At 38.4% G+C, this 22,709-nt stretch overlaps 1 protein-coding gene across 4 annotated transcripts in view; it reads right to left on the bottom strand.

Annotated features, from left to right (window-relative positions):
• Nucleotides 1-2,701: 2,701 nt before the first annotated feature.
• LOC140481574 (protocadherin-9) overlaps nucleotides 2,702-22,709 on the bottom strand; it is a 713,749-nt gene continuing 693,741 nt past the window's right edge. For all 4 annotated transcript variants that reach the window (XM_072577994.1, XM_072577998.1, XM_072577999.1 and 1 more), the window contains one exon: nucleotides 2,702-6,372. In XM_072577994.1, the coding sequence (XP_072434095.1) occupies nucleotides 5,996-6,372 (377 nt within the window). In that variant the 3' untranslated portion in view covers nucleotides 2,702-5,995. The remainder of the gene's footprint in view (nucleotides 6,373-22,709) is intronic.

The following is a 22,709-nucleotide window of genomic DNA, read 5'->3' as shown; positions in this document are numbered from 1 at the left end:
GGCCATTATCTTAAAATGCTTCATACCTTTATCTAGAAGATCAATCTGCAGCTCCCCCCTACCCCACTTGACTCTAAGTAAACCACCCAGGCCCTACCTGTGCTGTCAGATACGCTCCAGCTCAGGTCATTTTCATTTTGTCTTAAAGGTGTGGTCCTAATAATCTAATAATCTTCATGACTGTAATGTTGTAATGCTAGAACCGGTGAGATGTTTGATTCTCAGGACAGGTGTAGTCGAGGCAGGATCTGACTGTTGTTCAGCTAGGCTATCGAGCTTATAATAGCTTGTCATGTGAAAGCATTCTTACTGCCAATTGGTTGACTGTGCAGAAAAAAATGGCAATATGGTTCTTGAGTCAAGTTAATCACATGCCACTGTTGGGAAGGCTGCTGTCTTGGGCAATGGTGTTGGTCAATATCCACGGCATTCTTGACACTTCTTGTGTGTCAGCACATGAATGAAGTGAGTCTAGAATTAGAATATTGGATGTGGTGTCTATTGAGTTGAGCATGTTTGTTGATTACCTACTTGTCTCATTCAATTGTAACAAAACCTTGAAGTCTGTCAGCTCCTCAAAGGAATTCTTTTATGAACTGCTTTTTCCACAGCAAAATTTATGTGGCGTATCTGAATAAAATTGCATTAATGGATGTTACTATTTTTGCAATTTTATTTCTAACACCAAGGAATCTGTGTTCCAGTCAAATCCTGGCCATTATAGAATCATAAAGTTACACAGCACAGAAACAGACCTTTCAGTCCAACTCTTCCATGCTGACCAAACATCCCAATCTGACCTAGTCCCATTTGCCAGTATTTGGCAAGGGATGACCTTATAGAGGTTTATAAAATCGTAAGAGGTGTGGATAGGGTGAATAGCCAAGGTTCTTTTCTGAGGAGTGGGGACTCCAAAACTAGAGGGCATAGGTTTAAGGACCTGAGGGGTAAGTTTTTCATGCAGAGGATGGTGCATGTATGGAATGAGCTACCAGAGGAAGTGGTGAAAGCTGGTACAATATTTAAAAGGCACCTGGATGGGTATATGAATAGAAAGGTTTAGAGGGATGTGGGCCAAATGAATTAAGCTCAAAATACTATCTCAAAGCAGGAGGGAGTAGAAATCCAGATAATTTCCTTTCACCTTAACTCATTGTTTAAAAATGTTCTATCCAATGGTCCAAGTGATTTTTCAGACAATGAATTCTGTTTAAATTGGATACATTGTTAACAGAGGAATATCAATTAAAATATCTTGTCACACTTAATTTGTAATCATTAGAGATTTTACATGAACCTTAACTATAAACTTTATACATTTGTTATGATTATGTGATGGTATGTTTCTCTCTGAATCAGGAGATGGAATATTTAGTTCCATAATAGAGACTGCTGTATAAATATCTGGGCCAGCATTCCAATGTAACTCGAATGGTGGTGGTGGTGGTGGTGACGGGATGGGGTGTGGGAGACAGAGACAGGAAATTCCACTGCATCGGATCAGAGATATAATTTTGAAGAAAGGTAGGAAAGTTATTCTTAATGCCTTGTAAAAGAGTTATCCTCAGACAATGAACACAAAAAACAAATTATCTGATCATTATCATCGACTTACATGCTTACTATGTACAAACTATGTATGCCATTATTACAACAGTTACTGCAATTCATTGGCTGCAACGTACTTTGAAATGTTCTGTAACTGTGAAAGGTGCGATGGAGATGTAAGCTTTTCCTTCTTTCAAACAGGCAAACTCTCGGTCTTGTTTTCAGTTTTCAATTGAAATGCACTCCCTCCACCCTCATCAAAAAAAAAGTTTATCCCAGGAATACATTGTGCTGGATTTCAATGTGAGGTCAGGATCCTGAAATCAGGATCAATTCCTGGTCTTGACCACATGCACCAACTGTGTAGATATGACAATGCTCTTTTTAAACATAAATGTCTTAATTGGACAGAAGGTGAACACTGGTACCCAATTTGCAGAGTAGTACGCCTCTCGGCAGTGGGAGAAACCTCTCTGATACCAGTAACAAAAGCAGGAGGCAGCCATACTGAGGCCTGTTGCCTCCTAGTCAAAATAGACTAAATAGGTTTCCATAGGGTCATCAGCAGTAATGTGGTGCAAAGTGGTCATGCAAGTGAACTAAAGGTAAAGTGATCAAACCAAAGGAAGTTGATCGATGAAACAACAGTTTTCAATGAATAAAAAACTTTTTGCTATTGCTGCAATGAAATTGATAGCTGGACTAAAGAAGTGGATTAAATTACGTAGAAAGATATAGCACAAATAGGGCATGGATCTTCTTTGATCTCTGCAGATGTTTAAATTTCTCAAATGTCTTCCTCCCTCTCCGTTTCACCCACACAAAAACCTATAATAAATCTGGTTAAGCAACGACATGAAAAAGAAAGGAAATCTGTCAATTAGTCTTTTGAAAATCGTATCCTCGCCCTTCTTAACATGGTAACCAGCTCCTAAGAGACACTAACGGGCCATATCGTACAAGAGTGGGTTCTCCTCATTTTTGTTACCTCCTCCCCACTCACACTGGGTGCTAACCTTGTGCACATTTGAAGATCCAGGGCAGAATGTTGAAACTAATACAATTGAGATAAAGAGACCACAAATTTTACCTGAAGGAGAAAATAAACCTTGAGTTTGATGGGCATTTAAATTGATTAGTAATAATGGACAAATTGAGACTTGAAGAATATCAAGGTTTAATGTGAACCATTGTACCTGGGTAGCACGATTCAAACCTAGTGATGAATTTATAGAATAATACAACACAGTACAGAATGTCAAACATTTATTGCAGAGCAGAATAACGGTAAATAACGTTGAACCAACAATGCAGTAACAAGGATAACTGCCATATATTTTTGCCATCTTCATCAAAACACTTCTTGCAGACCGACAGAATTTACTGTGACTACGCAGATCATCTGCAACCCACATTATAACAATTTGACAAAACCAAAAACACATGAGCTGCTTATACAAAGTATAGCATTTTGATCATCAAAACTTAAAACATGGAATTAATCTTTTCGTGCTATGCACAAACACAAATTAGTGACTTTTATATTTTTTCCAGTGCCCAGCATGTAAGTAAATGTATATTTAAATTATATATGTATATCTTATTTATATATGTGTGTCTCTATGTATATGGGATTGTATCCCTGTCCTGCTAGATTTCTTTGCATACAGAAGGACATTAGGGATGCAGCACCCAAAGATAACATCTTTATTCTTCCTTTGCAGAAGAGTTTTTTTGGTTAATTTTTATTATTCATTTTGTTTGAAGACAAATATTCCCCATTTGTTGGACACCACGGCTGATCAATGCAGGAGCATAATTATAATGTTTTGCTAGGCCTTGAAAGACATCAAGTTGCTCTTAATGGATCTTCTGTCTTCATGCCCCACAATCCTTTAGTTTGCTTATCTTCCAGCTCAGCCTGTACCCTCACCTCAAAAGGACTGGGGAAACCAGCTATCAGGAACTGTATTGTTAAACATCTTTCTCTATTTTAGCCATTCAGACCTACTCCTTCAGATAGACTGCACCTTTCAGGACTTGACCATAATCAAGAATGATGATACCAGTGTTGCAGTATCTGAGGTGTCACCTTTGGGATGAGAGGTTTTAAAGGCCAAAGCCTTGTCTGCCTCTCAGATGGATGTATGCAACCTCTGTTGATTACCATGCTGAAGAAAATCAGGGCAGCTTCCTTGGTGTCCTGGTCAATATTTATCCCTAAAACTTATATTATTTTAAAAAAAAGTCATCTGGTTGTTCCGACATTACTGTCTTAAAATTTGGTGTGCGCAGTTTGACTGCTGGGTTTCCTACATCATGACAAGACTGTACTTCAGAAAGTGCTTCATCAGCTGTAGAGCACCTTGGCGATGTCCTGAGGTCATGAAAGGGCCAATATAAATGCAAGTTTCTTTCATCACTTGCACCCAAATACATTACTGGGTTCAAAATGTTTTCAACATATAACAGTTAAAGCTGTTGCTAACCCTTTTACTGACTGTATTTCACATGAATCCATTGTCAACTTCATATTAACATGCTATCTTTATTTCAAAGTTCAGTATTGGAAACACCTTTAGAGTTGAGCCCTAACATTTAAGTTACAAGTTACATTTATGCTGTGGACATTTTTGTTAGCACATATTCTAAGAAAAAAATGTATTTTACCTGACAAGTATCCTAAGTTAAAAATATTTTTCAATGACTCTTTTACTGAATACAGATATATTAAAGATGTGTGTTGACATCGATACACAGAAAAACTGTCTCTGAAAAATCAGCAATCATCAAATTAAACTAGCAGGAAACTGCTTAGTACATTGCATTGCTTAAGGGGGGGGAATGTTATTCAATTGTAATATATACAGCGTACTGAACATTTCTGTACTTCCAAGCTTTTCTTTTGAATTTTGTGGCTTCAGTACCTATATTATAACCTACATCACAATAATGTTTGCACCAATTTACTATCACTGTGTTAAGCTCACACCACCGACCTTTTTGTATATATTATACTCAATGACAATTCCAGATTTCTCATATAAAAAGTACACTATATGTATTAAAATACATAACAGCGGATACAAATAACTAATAAATTTTAATTACTGAATTGTGTTATTAAGTAGTGTCTCACTGCTCCTGGACTTTACAGCCTGAATCTGACCTCAGATTCCATAATGCAGACTCAGGGATCCATTAGTTTGCATGTAGATATGATTGGTCTGGAAATGATACCCCCTACCCCCTCAAAAAGGAGGAAATTACAGCTTTTAAATGACTGCTGGCTTTGTTTCTTTTTTTTTGGTTTCTTGTTTTATTTAGTTTTTTTTCTTTTTTTTGTATGCATTTTTATTTTTTCCCCTCACTGTTACTATTATTGGAATGTGTTTGAAAAAAGTAATCAGCCAATTCTGCAAAACATGCTATCTACCAGATTGTTAAATTGGCTTTCCATGCCCAAACTGTTGAATTTTCTTTTTTTCTGAAAGAAGCATTGATTCTTGTTTGCTTAAACATGCTATTAAAAGCTGTGTTGGAAACTTCCTCGTACTCATGTAACAAATAAACATGATGCTGGTACCTGCCAGGCATTGAACAAATGTACAGATAACTAGAAGTAGAGTTTTGCCCAGCACTCACAACGACCAGTATTATGCTTTAGTACATTATGAAGGCACAACACATTAAATATTCTGATTGTGAAAAAAAACAGTGGTCCTGGACAGATCACAAACACTCATACCACTTTCACTGGGAGGTCAGCGACAAGAAGCAACAAGTAAACCCAAAAAGTATACAAACAAAGAGGGGAGAAGGACTGGGGAGGGAAGCAACTGTGCAACACTGCCTTTTGCTACTGTTGGTGAAGGATATAATTACATAAAAGTAGGTCTCACTGATTTATTGTATTTACAAACACTTTGAGTGATGGTTGAAGTTCCACTCGGAATATGTAACTGCACAAGAGACGTTTGTTTTGTCCATTTTGTAGCCATTGTCAACATCACTCCTGTTTAGATTTCTTTTTTAAGTAGATCAGCAGCAATCGATATCAAGTAAAAGAAGCATTTTGTTCCCCTACACTTTCTACTTCAGTTGGCATCTCTCATTTCTCAGCAGCTCTGAGGACACAATCGTGAGACAATTCCACTGTTATGTTATCATCTTGACATGCAGTTCAGGTGGAGCAACAAACTTGTGGTAGCCCCTTAATCAATCACAGTATTTAAGATTTTTTGCATGTGAACTGACAGCGAGTGGACTACAGAAATGATCAAACCTCGTAGTTCTAAAACACAAATAACTCCAAGTACTTGCTGCAACACTGATCTAAAGGCCTACCCGTAACACAGAATTCTGACACACAGGATTCGCATATTCTACCACTAGAGCCTATAATGAGGCTTGCATGAGTTAATGTTGGGTAAAGGAAAAGCACTCTTCATAGCTGATGTTCTTTAGGCTTCTCCATGGATGCTGGTGTATGTTTGTACGATTTCAGACTAGCCAAAGGAATGTCCGTCATTTGACTCCCACTGGTATAATGTCCCTCATTTCCACTAATTAGTTTCCTGTCATTAAAATGATTTCTGTTCCCATCCTCCTTCCAGGCCCTTGAGAGTGCATGTCCATTCACTATCTTATCTTTCTTAATCCATTCTTTCTGAGATCCAAAGGTAGCGAGAGGGGACTTCAGCTGTTGATAGGAACCAAGCCCTGGAGGCATCCAACAGTTGTCTGAGTGGCCAAGTACCAAGCATTCTTGGGTGCACATCTCTGTTGCTTCAGCTAGACCTCTTGGACCAAGTGGAACATCACCTGAAAATAAAGGATACAGAAAAAAAAGATTATATCAATGACACTGTATGTAGATTTTTTAAAATCGTATAATGCTGCTTAAAAGTGCATTGAAACCAGCTCAGAGTGGTGGGGTGAAGGGCTCCTCCCTCTCCTAATTATAAAGGTTTTGATTAAAATGTATGCGAATAATCTCAAATGAACCACTCAATGTGGGTTGACATACACTTGATGAAAGTGCCATATTCTGCATGGTTCGTATGAAATTCAGGAAAGTTTAAGGAAGGAACTGAAGAAGGGTCACTGAACCTGAACCGTAAACTCTGATTTCTCTCCACAGTTGCTGCCAGACCTACTGAGCCTTTCCAGCAATTTGATTTTTTTTTCAAACCTTACCTTAACTGTGTCCAAGAAAAACAACTAAATGATTAATCAAAAAGGTTTAGTTTTTGAGGTCTGGCAGTCATACTGGCAAAAAAATGTTTTGAAAGACTTAGGAGGAACATTGTTACATAATCACATGTTACTTGTTTAATTAAATGCATGCAATGAACACCGGACAAAACAACATAGCACAGGAACAAAGGAAAGCCAAATGTGAGCTGTATTTAAACATGGAGTTTCCTACCACCAACCAGCTATGTCTTGATCCTTCACTACCAGGCATTTCATACAAGATTGCTGTCACTAACAGATAACATTGCATACATTTTTTTAAATGGAAAATATAGAAATGTCTCCAGGTTTTACTATCAGGCATTCCACTTCCCTGTTAATACTTCCAGAGAAGCAGCAAAATAGCTTTGCAAAATGTTTGGTCTTTCAGGTTTCATTTTATAAGAACATACTGCAGGGCACAAGTCCTGAGAGGACATTGAGTAAAGAGGAGTGGGTGAGCAAGACAGACATTGATGTTAAACCTAATTATAATGGCTGAAATACTGAACTATTTTTACCACAGTGGAATGCATTTTCATTGAAAGGAAATGGGCAGATATGAATTCATCACAGAAAGCTCGAATCAATACGATTGAAAGAAACAGATAAGTACCTCAGCATTTATTATTGTGAATTCAGAAATATTTTCAGCACAACCACCCTGAGGAAAATTTGTCTGTGCTTTCCTTTAGAAGAAACATGCTTCAATAGGCACATCTTAAAACAGGCATGCTTTAAATGAGAGCTTTAATACAATGGGAGTCACACAAAGAAAAAAAAAGAAGTTCCTCTTGCAGTTTTGAAAAGTAGGAATAAATTTGCCTTTCTATATAAAAAAATACATTGGTAACAAACTTGAAAATTTATCCTGATTCTTGTTACATCCAGGTTTGAAGGAGTAAATCAACTTTTTTTTAACCGGGTCACTAAAAAAATTATTTATATCATGCAGCTATCATATTCCAATTTTAAAAATTGAAACTTAAGGGACTAAGGTTTTCTTGAGTGAAAGAACAAGGGAATATAAAACTGAACCTAAGAAAAGTAATGAAAGCTAATATCAGGCACACATACACAAACACAAGTATAAGATTTTTAAAAAGTGTTTCCAGTGATAAAGAATAAAGGCTATGCAGTTTAAAAGTTTCTAGAGTCCTGGTTGTGTTAGACTTCAACCTGAGACCACAGTTGCTTAGTTGGTGGCTGATAGCCTCAGCAGTAGCAAAAAAGTGTAGATCTGATGGAGTTATTGGTAAAATGTCCATTTCTGTGATTTGCCTTTTCGTAGCGTTCAGTTTTTGAAAGGATGAGTAGGAAACAAAAAGAGAGGGAGACTTGTCAGACCTTGCTTTAACAAATCCATGCTCCTTTCTTTCTGTCTACTGATCTGCCAAGCAGCTATGGAAATATATCTAATTTGTATATTTCTGCATCCAGCTGTATTGTATTTCAAAAGTGAATAATTGTAGGCAAACTTTTCATGTTCAATACATGCAACTTTTCATACAAGTGTGAAGTTTTTGATGCATGGCGCAATTGACTGTTTTCAGAATTTTTGGATAAAATTACTTCAGTTCAGATAATTTTGTTCATGCCACATTGGTGCCCTGAACTTGCCTCAATCTGTAGTTAAGTGGTTACTTAGACCATGAAAGATTTCAGGCATTAATAATCAGATGATGTAGGTTGAGAATTGATGGCCCATATTTTACCACTGTTGTGGCACACTGCAATAACACTGTTGGAATCAATGGCTCTGAGGCCATTGAGAAGACAGTAAAGACACTAGATCTGAGAGTGAAATAGGCAATCCAGGGATTTCCTCAATGAGATGACAGTGATCTTATTCCCTTAACAATCTACTTTGTGAAATCTGCAAAATGAATTGTCAGAAAACAGGCAGATTTCTCTGCTTGAGTCAAGAACTTGTTCTCAAATATCTTGCTGTCACACAGTTTCAAAAGATTGTAATTTCATGTTACAGTCCAGAAATTTGCACACAAAAAGAGGCTGACCCTCAAAGAGCAATACTTCTTATGCATTGTCAGAGATGCCAACTTTCACATCAAATGTTAAATCAAGGCACTGTCTATCCCCACATTTGGTTGCATTGTAAATGGATCTATGACACAAGTACAAAGAATAGCAGGGGCTTATCCTTGGTGTCATATTCCTAAACCAAATCATAAATACCCAGTCATTATCACATTGCTCTTTGTGAGAGCTTGCTCTGTGCAAATTAGACACCTTCTTTCAAATATTATAATCTGCAAATACATTGCAGCCATTGAAATACTTTCGTAATTTGAGATGCCTTGCAGTCATGTGTTTTTGAAAATGCTAATCATTCTCTCCTTCTCTCACACAGGGAACAGAAGTCCAGTTTGGAATTCATCCTGCACAATTTTCATTGATACAACAGGCATTTGAGTTGTAAAGAAGCACTAGATTAATGATAGAGAAAAATGTGTCTATTTCGACAAAGGGCAATTGCTCATCAAATAACTGTCTTATGCAAATGGAGTGTAGGATTGATGATCTGAGTGCCAGATTAGAAGCCAGATGATCTTGGTTTGGAATCATGGTTCAGTCATGCTTTCATTCTTCATAAGTCGTTACACACGGAAATTTTCAGCACAAAAAAAGAGCATTTAGTCCAACAGACCCATGCCTGAGTTATTGTCCCACATCAACTCTTTCCCACACTATCTCATCAGCATATCCTTCCATTCCTTCCTCCTTCATAGACTTATCTAGTTTCCTCCTATTGCATCTATGGCATTCACCTCAACCATTCCCTGCAGTACCAAGTTCCACATAACCACCATTCATTGACTAGTTAAGTTTATCTTGAATTCTTTATTACATTAATTAATTACCATTTTATATTTATAGCTCCTAGTTTTGAATTCTGACACAAGTAGCAACATTTTATCTGATCAGTCCTAATAAACAGAAAACATCAGTCAGATTGTTTTATATTCTCTTGTGTTCCTTGCTATTTAAAGACAGCGGCTATAAGAGGAGGTTAGAGGCTAGGAACCCTGCAGTGATTACCTAAGCCCTCAATCCCTGAAGCCTGTCCATCATCTGCAATGCACAAGTGTAATACAATACTCTCCACTTTTCTAAATAAGTGCTACTCCAGGAACACTCAAGCGGCTTGACAGCATCCAGGACAGAGCAGCCTGCTCAATCTGCACCACATTCAAGACTTACTGCTGAAATTCATCAAGGTTCCCCTCACTGCACTCATTACAATCTAGAAGGAGAAGGACAACGGAAATGTGGGACCAACACCACCTACCAGTTCCTCTCCAAGCCACTCATAATCGTAATTTGGAAATGTGTCACTCACTGTTACTACGACAAAATCATTGAACTTTCTTTCCAACAGCATTGTGGATGCCTTGACACCAAATGGACAGAGGTAGTTGAGAAAGGCGGCCCGTTACCACCTGCCCAAGAGCAATTAGCAACGTGCACTAAATATATACCCTGGTAGCAAAGCCACATCCCTTGAATGAATAAATAAATTGTTCTCTCAGTGTGACATGAGACAGACAACATCTACTTAACTATAGGGGTGGGTAACAGCAAATGCAAGCATGTGATCCCACCATGTAAACATAAACATTAGTCTTCGCTAGTTGCTCCTGCCTTGGTCAAAATATATGCTGGGTTTCGGCCCAAATGTAAAATACTCGTGTGTGTGTGTGTGTGGTAGGTGTGTGAATTATGATGCATCTCTGGGTGACTTATGGAGTTTGCAGAACAATTGGCAGTCCTGATGAATATGTCTAGTTTAATTGTCATGGGGGCTGATCAATTCAGGTTATCATCAAACAAACCACTTAATTATTTCTTTGGTAGTGCCTTAAGCTTAAAAGAAATGGTATCATTTGGGGAAAATTAAAGTAGGGAGGGTTTGGCTTTTTATTGTGAGCCTAGAAAATAATTCCGGTGATATCAGTAAATGATGCTTCAAACACTTAAACGCCATACTTTTGCTCTTTGAATGAAGGAATTTTAAAGCTATAACATTCAACTCATCATGCTTGTGCCAGCTCTTTGAAAGATCTGTCCATTTTGTCTCATTCCCCTGCTGTTTCCCCATTGTCCTTCAATTCCTTTTTACATTTTCAAATACTCCCACTTCAAATAAACATATTTACCACGCTCCCCATTGAGTTAAAATAGCAGAGGAATTTCAATGGAACATAATCAATCATGGGTACTCAGGTATTGACAGCAATCATTTCAAGGCTTATAGACCCGATTGACACTGATGTGTTCACTATGTTCAACAGTTCAGTTGGCACAGTTTCAACAGCTGCTTTGAAAGCAGTGTTTATACAGTGTGACTCCAGCTGTGGCACAGACAATAAAATTGCCCACTATTCTTGAAATCTGACTCTGAAGGGAGCCTCCTGATTTCACGCTTGACAAGGGAATAAGAGTCGCTTCAGGGTAGCAGGATTGTTGGTATGTACACATGCCCCTTCAGATTTTCCTTAAGAGGAAGAAATCGAGAGGATCAAGGTTTTGTTGGATGAAGGAACCAGCTGTGCTCCAGGGAACTTGCCTGAAAACCACCTGAGCACATCAATGAATCAGAAATGATTCACTTACACAAAACTTGCATCTTCCACAGAGGGCTAGAAGGACAAGAGATAATTGGGATAGAGCTATTCTTGCTAATCACATGTTTAAAAGGAAGTTATTTTTAAAATATGAATTTTTTTAAAAAGGCACAATTTTCATCATTGTGTACTTGGTGAAGATAACAGTATAACCACATGACTCTCCTCTAAAGTAAATTAGAAAGCTTACTTATGATCCCTGCATTATTGATAGACTGATGGATAAGATTCTGTCTTGTTATAAGTTGCCCCAAAATGTAGGCCATATACTGATATTTCACTGCATAACTCTACTCCACCTGCTGTGAAGAAAGAGCTTTGAGATTTTTAACCTTCCTACAGAATAGCAGAACAAGCTCATTAGTGATCCCTTGATAGTGCAGCCGAGATCAAGGAATCACAATTTGAACTATCGGGAGTCAAAACCTCTATCCTAATGGCATTTTGAACAGCCAGTAGCAAGTCAGGATTATTCTCTGATCTTCTGTCTTTTTCAATATCATGCTGCTATGCTATTTCTGTTATTCCTCAGAGAAAAATGGAACTTTCTTGGGAATGACGCAATATACAATTTAGAGATGGTTGGAACTACTTCATTCTAGGATTATCAACATTTGACAATTTGGCAGCTCTAATCTGAGATGTAGACTTCTGTCATAGATATAATTACAGTTGAATTAGATGTTATCACTTGGCTGCATAGCATGACCAGGTGATTTCATTATATTCTTATTGTCATTCTATATTTTTTTCAGTTATTTGTTTTTCATTCTCCTTTACAATTAAATGAGCCATGGGATCAACAACAATTTTGTTCACATTCCAGGCAAGGTAAAATGAGAGACTGCCATAAAGGAAAATCTGTGTGAACATCTACAGTGCTAATAGAATCATGTTGCTACAATGTGATGTCCTATTATTTAACCTACTGCTTTCATTACCACTATATATGCTGGAAGACTCTTGACTTTCTCGTTTTTTTTAAACCATCTCTTTTCTCCAGTGACAGAATCAATGGGAATTATTAGTACAATCAAAAAGGTGTGAAATTACGACTGTTAATTAGATGGTAGAAAGATTGTAATTCGGTTTGTGACATTCACACCTAATGTAAAGGTGTTTGAAGGTTGGTGTAGGTCTCAGGCTCGAAATGAGATCTATAGTGAAGAGATTTCCTGTGAGGAAGCATCAACCAAGCCTTCCAGATGTAAGGGGTTGAGTTTTACAATTAGTTTTTCAAATCATTGGGTCTTGAACAGGTGAAACCAATTGGAAAACAAAGGTAGTGCTGCTTGAAAACAGACCTCCACCCAGAATCTATATAAATAATATATGATGCAATGAATGTAACTTAGATCTTCTGAAGAGAAATTTGTATTTTCTCTAAGAATTAATGATAGATCAGATTGGATTATTACACTGAATATTTTTAAACATTCTGTTTATGGACAAAGAACTACAAATAAATTTCTGAATAAATGCAAGAATATGTTCACTAGAGATGATCTATAAAGCAAACTTGGATCAAAACTTTAGTGCACCAGGCAGCTATGGTATTTCTGAAAGACTATGTAATTGACAGATTCATTAGAAAGCATCTAGATGTTTAAAGATAACACAGAATCTGGTAGTCGTATCTCTGAGTTGTCATTACATTTTGATCACATCAGGCATTTTAGGTGTTTAGGTAATTCAATTGCCTGTGAGTCAAAGGCTACAGATTCAAGCTTCAGCCTAGGAGTAATTTAATGCAAAAATGTCGCAGAGATAGCGCGAGCTTGTCCGAGGTGCTATCTTTCCATTAGAGCATTATGTAAGTCACTTTCTTAGACAGATGTGAAAGATCCCATGAGGAGCAGGGAATTGCGGGCACACCCCAAGACTCAAATGTAATATAATAAGGATAATTTGTAATTTCTTTTAATGGTCTGTAGAATCTCATTTTTTTTATGTTTTAAAAGACTTACTTAAAAATTTGCATCAATTGTAAAGGGATCATAGTAACTTTCTGGGATTGCAAGTAACAGGAAGGATGTTGCAAAAGAAGCTACGTGGCTGGCAAACAGAAACGAACTTCGCAAGCAGAGGAGCTGAAGAATGAAGGGAATCAGTGACAGATGCAGACACCAGGGAGACAGAAAGAGGAACACTGGATTTTTGCCAGAAGAAGAAACAAATCACTCTCAAGAAGAGGTCAATTACTCTTTCTGGCAGTAGGTTGGAACTCTTTGAGGCATATGTGAACTGGCTTAGAAAGCTGTATGAATAACTCACAGATGCCAATGAGCTGGGTGCTTGCCCAGAAGTGGCAAAACTGTGAATTGAGATGTTATTGGTCATTTATTTTGAAAAGTAACTCCAGAAAGATACACCATCAGGACTGTATCGACCCAACAGAGACACGGGCTCCTAGAAGTGAGTTTCACTGATGGTAATCCTATCCATGAAAATCAAAGATGAAAACTTTTGTCAATTAGGTCTCTCCTGGGAATGAAGAACAGGAATTGTGCCACTATATGGTACAACATTGAAGTAGGGAGTGATATTGCATGCCTGTGAAATGTGCAGGGCGTGTCTTTTTTGTGTCCACTATTTGCCTTCCAATTGGCTGAATGTGAAAGGGGAAAGTTTAAAAATGACGTGAGGGGCAACTTTATCATGCAGATGGTGCTGCACGTATGAAATGAATTGCCAGAGGAAGTTGTAGATGCAGGTACAATTACAACATTTAAAAGATATTTGGACAGGCACATGGACAGGAAAGGTTTAAAGGGATATGGGCCAAACACAGGCAAATGAGACTAATTCAGTTTGTGAAACATGGTCAACATGGATAAGTTGGACTGAACCATCTTTTTCCATGCTGTATTATTCTATGACTCTATGTATTAATATTTGCCTGTTATTTCATGCATAATTTGTTGATTATAATTCATGTTAAACTAAAAGTTATAAAATATGGAAATTTTTTAAAATTCTTCATTTTGGAAGCCATTCTGTAAATTGGTCATTTAGGTGTTCAGTTTTCCCTATGAGTTTGTAATAACATGCCCTGGCTAACTCCATTAAAACAAAGTTAAAAATCAAGTAACACCACATTATTAATCCCAGCCCAACACTTGCATCTCCACACCATGGTTTATATTAAAACAGATTAACTGTCCACCCTGTTAATGAGATTCAGAACCAACTCTGTTTGGTGGGTCTGTCATCTGCATGCCCAATACACAGACTCTTGAAGCAACTGCTCTATACAGTCAGAGATCAGACAACTCCCTGGAGGAGAGAGCACCTCCTTTGAGAAGTCCTCAAAATGTCCATGGAGAGGTCAACCATGTGCATTGACTCATGGAAGACCCTAGATTGTAATTGACCAAAATGGAGAAGGCTGACTCAGGAAGACACCAAACACATTGAAAGATTTTATCAGGGACATGCAGAATTGAAGTTAAAGCTATAATGAGAAAACACAAACGACCCACCTAGTCAATCCTTCGAGCGCAAACTGCTCTACATCTGACAGAATATGCCAATTGCACTTTGGACCAAACTTGCATTTCAGAACCCATCGAACTGAAGTAGAAGCATGTCATCTTTGATCCTTACAGACTGCCTCAGAAAAAAAGTTCAAAGCTTTTTTTTTAAAAAAGGCCTGCCTTCTGGGTGGCCAGATGTGACTTGTCTTTTTATCTATAGTATTTCCAATTATTGGGTTGCATAAAATTTGGCATGCCTAGAATTATAAATAACTGCTTAGGAGAAGATTCATGCTATACTATTGATTATATGCATTGAGAGCCTTAGACAATTCTTGGCATTAGGAAGAGATCACATATTTTATTATCATAAAATGTGAATATCTGCTACAAACCTGAAAGCCAATTTTGTCACTTGCACGAAGTCTACATTTATCCATTAATCAGTAAATAATGTGACAGATTGGTGGAAGCTCAATTTTACACAAAATTGTGCAGAGCTTGTAGCTTCACTACTGTTCAATCACCTTTTCATTTTATCCACAACTATCAGTTAAATTGCATAATGCAAATCTCCTGATTTGTCCTCACATATGCAGCTTAAAGTACTAAAGGACACCTGCTTTTATAGCTTCTTCAAATTACAATGTTCTCATCCCATAGACTCTACAGATTGAAAACTCATTCACCTTGTGAAATAAACTGAAAAGAGCACAAACTCCTCTGCACAAAAGTGATCGTCCACTCTGTACCGAAAGAGGTGAGTGTATTTTTTTCACTTCTTTTTACGGCCTCTAACTAAATGACCACTTTACTGATCTACACTGAGCAACTGAAGGTGGTTGCTGGCAAGGTGATTGCCTGCTTTTCAAAGTTGGTCCATCAATACCCTATAAGTCTTAGAAATCTCTGAGCTTCTCAATTGCTGACCTACAAGAATCTTATTCCACAAAAACCTGGAAACAAAGTTGAACTATTGGTATTTTATACCTTTTTGATTTATGCAGCCTTATTAGACAGTGCCATAAAGTGTTGATAGCATACAACCTGCCAAGTTGATGCAACAGAGGTTCACATTCTATATGAGACTCCACATGCTCAATTTCATTTAATCCTATATCCTATTACCTTCTATTCTTTTCTCTTTCATACAATTATTTAGTGTCCCATTAAACATATTAATGTTATTTATCTCCTCTACTGGTAACATATTCTAGTTCATTTATTACAAGGAAACTATATTAAAAGTACTATATATATATATATATATATAATACACATTTTGTGAACCAAATTGGGAGTATCACACTAATTTTACTTCAATATGACATATATATTCTTCTTCATTCTAACAACAGTCAGAACTGTCACTTGCAGAAAGTCAACATGTCCAAATTAAGAGTCTAAAATTAATATCAGTTGTCAATGTTTTAAATATTCAGTGAGAGTACGTAGAAAATGCTTATTTTTAAGATCATAAGACAAAGCTAAGTTTGAACAAGTGGAATAATGTGAAAAAACAAACAGCAGCAGCATTTTTCAGATTACAAAGAATTAGTTGAAATGCATCATCATTGGCTGTCAAGGTATGAGAGCACTCTCTGTAGTTCAACTTACATGACTTGGTTTCACACCAGTCGTATCACTGTAGCTGTGGTCAGCTTTCAAAAGATAAGAGTTATTTCATTCATATGACATATTTCATAACTGTAGGATGCCCCAGATGTTTTATGACTACTGAAGTACTTTTGAAATCTAGTCATCGTTGTAACATAGGAAAAGCAGTAGATATCTTGTTTGCAGGAAACTCCCACAAACAGCAATGTGATAATGACTAGACCATCTATTTTTAACTGAGGGATAAATATTAGCCAAGGAACTGGGGAAAGAACTCTCTTCCTCTCATTCCATGAGTTCTTTTTGCCCAATTGATAGGGCAGTCAGTCACTGAATTTAACATCTTTTCTCAAAGATGGCACCTCCAAAAGTGGTGTGCTCCCTAGTCCTGAAACTGGAGCAACAGCCCATATTTTCAGTTCAGGTCTCCAGAGATGGCTCTGGAACCACAATCTGCTCGCTGAGAAGCAATAGTGCTTCCAGCTGAGCCATGACCAATGCACAATGATTTACTGGGTTCCTTTATATTTGAAGTATTGTGCGCAGTTTTGGGCCTCATATCTCAGGAAGAATGCTTTGGCCTTGGACCGTGTTCAGAGGAGAGTCATGAAAATGGTCCCAGGAATGGAAAGCTTAACTTATGAGGAATGTTTGAGGACTCTGGGTTTATACTCAATGGAGTTTAGAAGAATGAGGGAGGGATCTAATTGAAACATAGAGAACATTGAATGGCCTGGACAGAGTGGATGCTGGGAAGATTTTTTTATTGGTAGGAAAGAGTAGGGGGGAATCCCCTTGATCCAAGGGGATCAAGGGTTACATGGAGAAAGTGGGAGAATGGGGTTGAGAAACGTATCAGCCAGGATTGAACAGTAGAGCAGACTCAATGGGCTGAATGGCCTAATTTCTGCTCCTATGTCTTATGGTCTTTACATTGCAATACTGCTTGCACTGCAATACAACCCGACAATAATGCGAATAAATGCAAGTTATCCACTTTGGCAGCAAAAACAGAAGGTACATTATTATCCGAGTGGCCAATAGATTGGGAAAGGGGGACATGCAAAAGACCTTGGTGTCTTGTACACAATTCACTGAGATAAGCATGCAGGTGCAGCAAGAAGTGAAGAAGGCAAATGGCTTTCAAAGTCAGATTCTAGTATAAGAGCCAGTATGTCTTGCTGCAATTATACAGTATCTTGGAGAGACCACACCTGGAGTATTGTGTGCACTTCTGATTTCATTCAGTGAGGAAAGATTATTGTTACTACAGAGAGAGCGGAACAAAGATTTACCAGACTGATGATTTGGATGGCAGGATCGTCGTACGGAGAGAGACTGAATTGGTTAGGATTATATTCACTGGAATGTCGAAGAATGCAGGCGTTCTCATAGAAATCTGTAACATTCTAACGGGACTACAAAGGATACACAGGAAGAATGTTCTTGATGACTGGGGAATTCAAAACCAGAGGTCACAGTTCACAGATATTGGTAACATCTTTTAGGTATGACTGAAAGCAGGAGAGGTTTCTTCACCTAGAGTGTGGTTAAGTGTGGAATTTTCTGCTACAGAAAGCAGTTAAGATCAAACATTGAATGTTTTCAAGAATGAATTTTTCGAGCTGAAGGGATCAAAGGGCATGGTGATAAAGCATGAACAGGGTACAGAGTTGGCTGATGAGTTATGATTATAATTATTGACAGAGCTGGTTCAAGGGCCAAATGGCCTACTCTTGCTTCTAATTTCTTTGTTTCCATGTCAGCAAAGTGTTTACTGTCTTGTTGGCAGCAGCACTCATGTAACAGTGTGACAGCACAGAGGATATCAATACACAGTGACAGATAAACTGAGGAAAATGTGCCACTTTTAGTTGGCTGTTATCAACTCTTATTAGATAGAAAGATACCAGTACATTTTACTTCAATTATCTGAACTGCCACACAATGAAATACATCGTTCACTCACATCAGCTGTTGGAGGAAAACATACTCACTGGCACCATTCATGTATGAAACACACCCCTTATACAGTTTGTAATTGTCTGGCCAAAAACAAACTGCGGCTTTCTGAGAGATAAAACATTTAATTAGTCTCTTCAGCTTCAATACTTTATTTTAAAATCACCGGCCCTTATCTTTTAGTGACAGTTGCTTGTTAGGTACCAATGCCATTTTAACACAACAGTTAAACCATCCACACACGTTATCGTTTCATGTTGGAAAGCAGGCTGTAAACACATACTGTTCCTTTGCTAGCATAAAACACCTGCAAGGCTATTTGGCACATTAGGGTCTTAAATCCAGGCCCTTTTGCAAAATTAAGCAGTAAAGGATAGAATTTTGGAGTCTAGTCTTTATACACTTAAAGGCACACAATATATCACACACCTCTAACCAATTGGCTCTCTTGTAGTCTACTCTCTCACATCAAAACATTTATTAAATCAATTCATTATGATACGTCTCCAGGATAGGACTGCTATGCCACAAGAATGCCTTATGTTCCCATATATAACTGAGCACGAGTCATTTCCCAATTAATGCCCACCACCTGAATACAACTAACACCTATTTAATCCATTGAACAAATCTGTAAACCCTTCTGTTGCAGTTGTAATGCCCCTTCTTCTTAGCCTGCAGGCCTGGGTTTAAGTCCCAACTGCTCCAGAGATATAAATAACATCTCTGATCAGGTGCTTTAGAAAATACCTGCACAAACCTATATCATATCTAGCTTGTAGCTGAAACTATTGTCTCCATTAGGTTTCCTATGTATTGATCTTACTGAGCTATAGTCAAAGAACTTGTCACTTCATAAACCAATAAAAGAAAAATATGACAGAGCCATTTGTACCGTTGGAAGGCCAAATGGGCTGGCTTTTAGTCATCAATTCCATGATACAAAATGAAAGGTCAGATGTGGCATAATAAGGATGGGTTCAAGTATTTTACATTGGTCAATGATAAATTAGAGCAACTGTCTCAACTTGATTGGTGTACGTGGAGTCATTGAATACCTTTGACTGGAAGCCTGTTGATGGGTTTCACATCCACTTATGTGGAGACTGGCATGCCTTCACTCGCTTGATCCTGTGATGAGTCTCTTACTAATTATTGATGCCATCACTAAAACTTTCTATCACCGCCTGTGTAACATCACTTGACTTTGCCCCTGTTTTAGTTCATCTGCTGCTGAAATCCTCAACGTGCTTTCATTGCTTCTGAACTCCCCTACTGCAAAGTGCTCAACATTGATGTCCCATATTCTCCCCTCCATAAACTTAGAGTTTACCTAAATCTGTTGCTTGTGTCTTAACGTGTAGCAAGTCCAGTTTTTCTACCTCCTACGTTGTCACTGAATTCCACAAGGTCTCATTGAGAAACACCTTGACTATGCTTTTGGTTGCTAAAGCTGCATGCTTAAGAATATTCTTCCAACACCTCTCAATCTGTCTACAACATATTACTCCTCTAAGACACTCATTAAAATCCTTCTCTTTGAGACAAATATTTGATTATCTCAACTAATACCTCCTTTCCTTTCCCAGTGCCACCACCTTTCATAAAATTCCTTATAAGTTCCTTCAGATTCTTTTCACATTAAAAGATATATCAAAATATAAATTGTGTTTGTGAACCAGACCTTACAGACAGTGTGGATTGGAGGCAACAAGGATATTTTGACTGCATCACAGAACACCTACATTCTGTCTGCAAAAAAAGACCCTGAGTTTCCTGTTGCTTGCCACTTCAACACATCATCTTATTCTCTGGCCAACATCTCTATCTCAGGCTTGCTGGAGTGCTCCAGTAAAGCTCAGCACAAGCTGGAAGAACAGCACCTCATTTTCCACTTTGGGACTCTACGGCCTTCTGGACTCAACATTGAGTTCAATAACTTTAGGGCTTGAGCTCTCCTGTGTCCTTCCCCAGCTTCCACTCACCAAGCCTTATCACATCATCTGTTATTGTCCAACAGGTGTATTTGGAAGTACAGGCTTTCAGAACGTTGCTCCTTCATCAGGTAGCTTGTGGAGTAGGATCATAGGACACAGAAATCATAGCAAAGGTTCATTAGTGTCATATACTGAAGCGATATATTGTACAAACTTTGTCCACTCCCCAGTCCAACACTGGCACCTTCGTGGGCGGCACGGTGGCACAGTGGTTAGTACTGTTGCCTCACAGCGCCAGAGACCTGGGTTCAATTCCCGCCTCAGGTGACTCACTGTGTGGAGTTTGCACATTCTCCCCAGTCTGTGTGGGTTTCCTCCGGGTGCTCCGGTTTCCTCCCACAGTCCAAAAATGTGCAGGTTAGGTGAATTGGCCAAGTTAAATTGCCCGTAGAGTTAGGTGTAGGGGAATGGGTGTGGGTGGGTTGTGCGTCGGTGGGTCGGTGTGGACTTGTTGGGCTGAAGGGCCTGTTTCCACACTGTAAGAATCTAATCTAATCTAAATCATCTGTCAGTACACACAACCACTATTGCTAACCATTGTTAGCCACGGACACTCTCTATTAAAAACTATTCACTCTCTCAGCTTGATCATTATTCACTCCTTTTTCTATCCAACTGTTCTTCTGTCTCTTCGGGCTCTATCTCTGCCTATCCTTTACTTCGTACCCCCTGACCCCACTCTACCTTCTGCATAAAACCCGACATTTTCCTCACTACTTTAGTTCTGAGAAAGTGTCACTGGACCTGAAACCTTAACTCTGATTTCTCTCCAAAGATGCTGGCAGACCTGCTGAGCTTTTCCATCAATTTCTGCGGGGTTTTTTTTGTTCCTGATTTCCAGCATCCGCAGTTTGTTCTGTTTTTACTCATGGCATTTTAATAACTGCCCTCCAATGCATATGCAGTTCGCCAGATTTAAAAATAATAATCTTAATGTGGGGCGGAGCGGGGAGGGAAAAGGGGGAGCAATTGGCTCAGTGCTATTTTCACCAGATTTGAGCGCCAGGATTCTGATCGGTGCATCTGCGGTCAATGCGTGTGTAATTTAGAAATAAAGGCAAATTTGTGGTAATTAAACATCTTTTGTTCAGAATGTTTTAATGAGCAATATTCACCAATAATGCAAACAATACATTTGATGGCAAAAATTAGAACTGTTGTACATTGTGCATTGAGACAGTGTTATTTAAACGGCGGAAGGTAGTTTGTACGGTCTATGTGTAAACTTTCTTCTCGCAAATTGGTGTCAGGTTATTAAACCCAGCAGTTTTAAACCGCGGCAATCGGCAATGAAGTGATTGCAATGTCATTGCGGAGAATACAGCAGGATTAGTTTCAGTTCTGGACAGGATTCATCTGTTACTGTGTGTGTGTGTGTGTGGGGGGGGGGGGACTTTTAAATCAAGCATGGATAAATGTGTGGAGGACTCACCGAATCCAACAGCTGGAATGCATGACGGAAAAGGGACGATGATAGCTACACAACAAAGAAATTATTTATAGGAAAAGTCATGATTTGCTGTTAATCGCTGACCTTTTCAAAGTTCAGAAACCATCATTTGACTGCAAGTCACACAATCAAATCTTTACGATCAAATTTGCAGGAATAGCTCAAACCAGAGCTGGTCCTGAAAGGAGAAAAGCAAATTACTGCCGATGCTGGAATCTGAAACCAAAAGAGAAAATGCTGGAAAATCTCAGCAGGTCTGGTAGCATCTGCAGGGAGAGAAAAGAGCTGACGTTTCGAGTCTAACTGACCCTTTGTCAAAGCTTAAAAAAAAAGTCATAAAAGGGCTCTCTCTCTCTCTCTCTCTGTCTCTGCGTCACAAACTTAGTGTATCCGGCCAGGACAGAGCAGTTAAAAGGTCCAAATTGTGACCTAGCAGCGTTGACAAACAACTCGTACCACCCAGACACACTAGACGGTTGTAGTGTGTTGTCTGTTACACACAATAACACACCAGCTCTCGGAAATTAGCAAAACATTGAAATTATTCGGTCAGAATGTGTGTAAAGTCTGTTATTATCAGTTATTTAAATCTCCAAATTCCGGAATTGACTAAATACCCGACTAAAAATATATATTTGAGATGGCGATGTAAAAATCCCACGATTCTTGGCTAATAATTGCTGCCTTTTATTTTGGTTTTTTTTTTGACCGCAGTGATGCTACTCCGAGCATATTACCTCCAGAGACAAGCAACAACTCCACCGAGGAACTCATG

The sequence above is a fragment of the Chiloscyllium punctatum genome, chromosome 9, assembly GCF_047496795.1.
Source record: "Chiloscyllium punctatum isolate Juve2018m chromosome 9, sChiPun1.3, whole genome shotgun sequence".
In the NCBI taxonomy this organism is placed as follows: Eukaryota; Metazoa; Chordata; class Chondrichthyes; order Orectolobiformes; family Hemiscylliidae; genus Chiloscyllium; species Chiloscyllium punctatum.
This window is presented reverse-complemented; position numbering and strand designations above follow the sequence as displayed.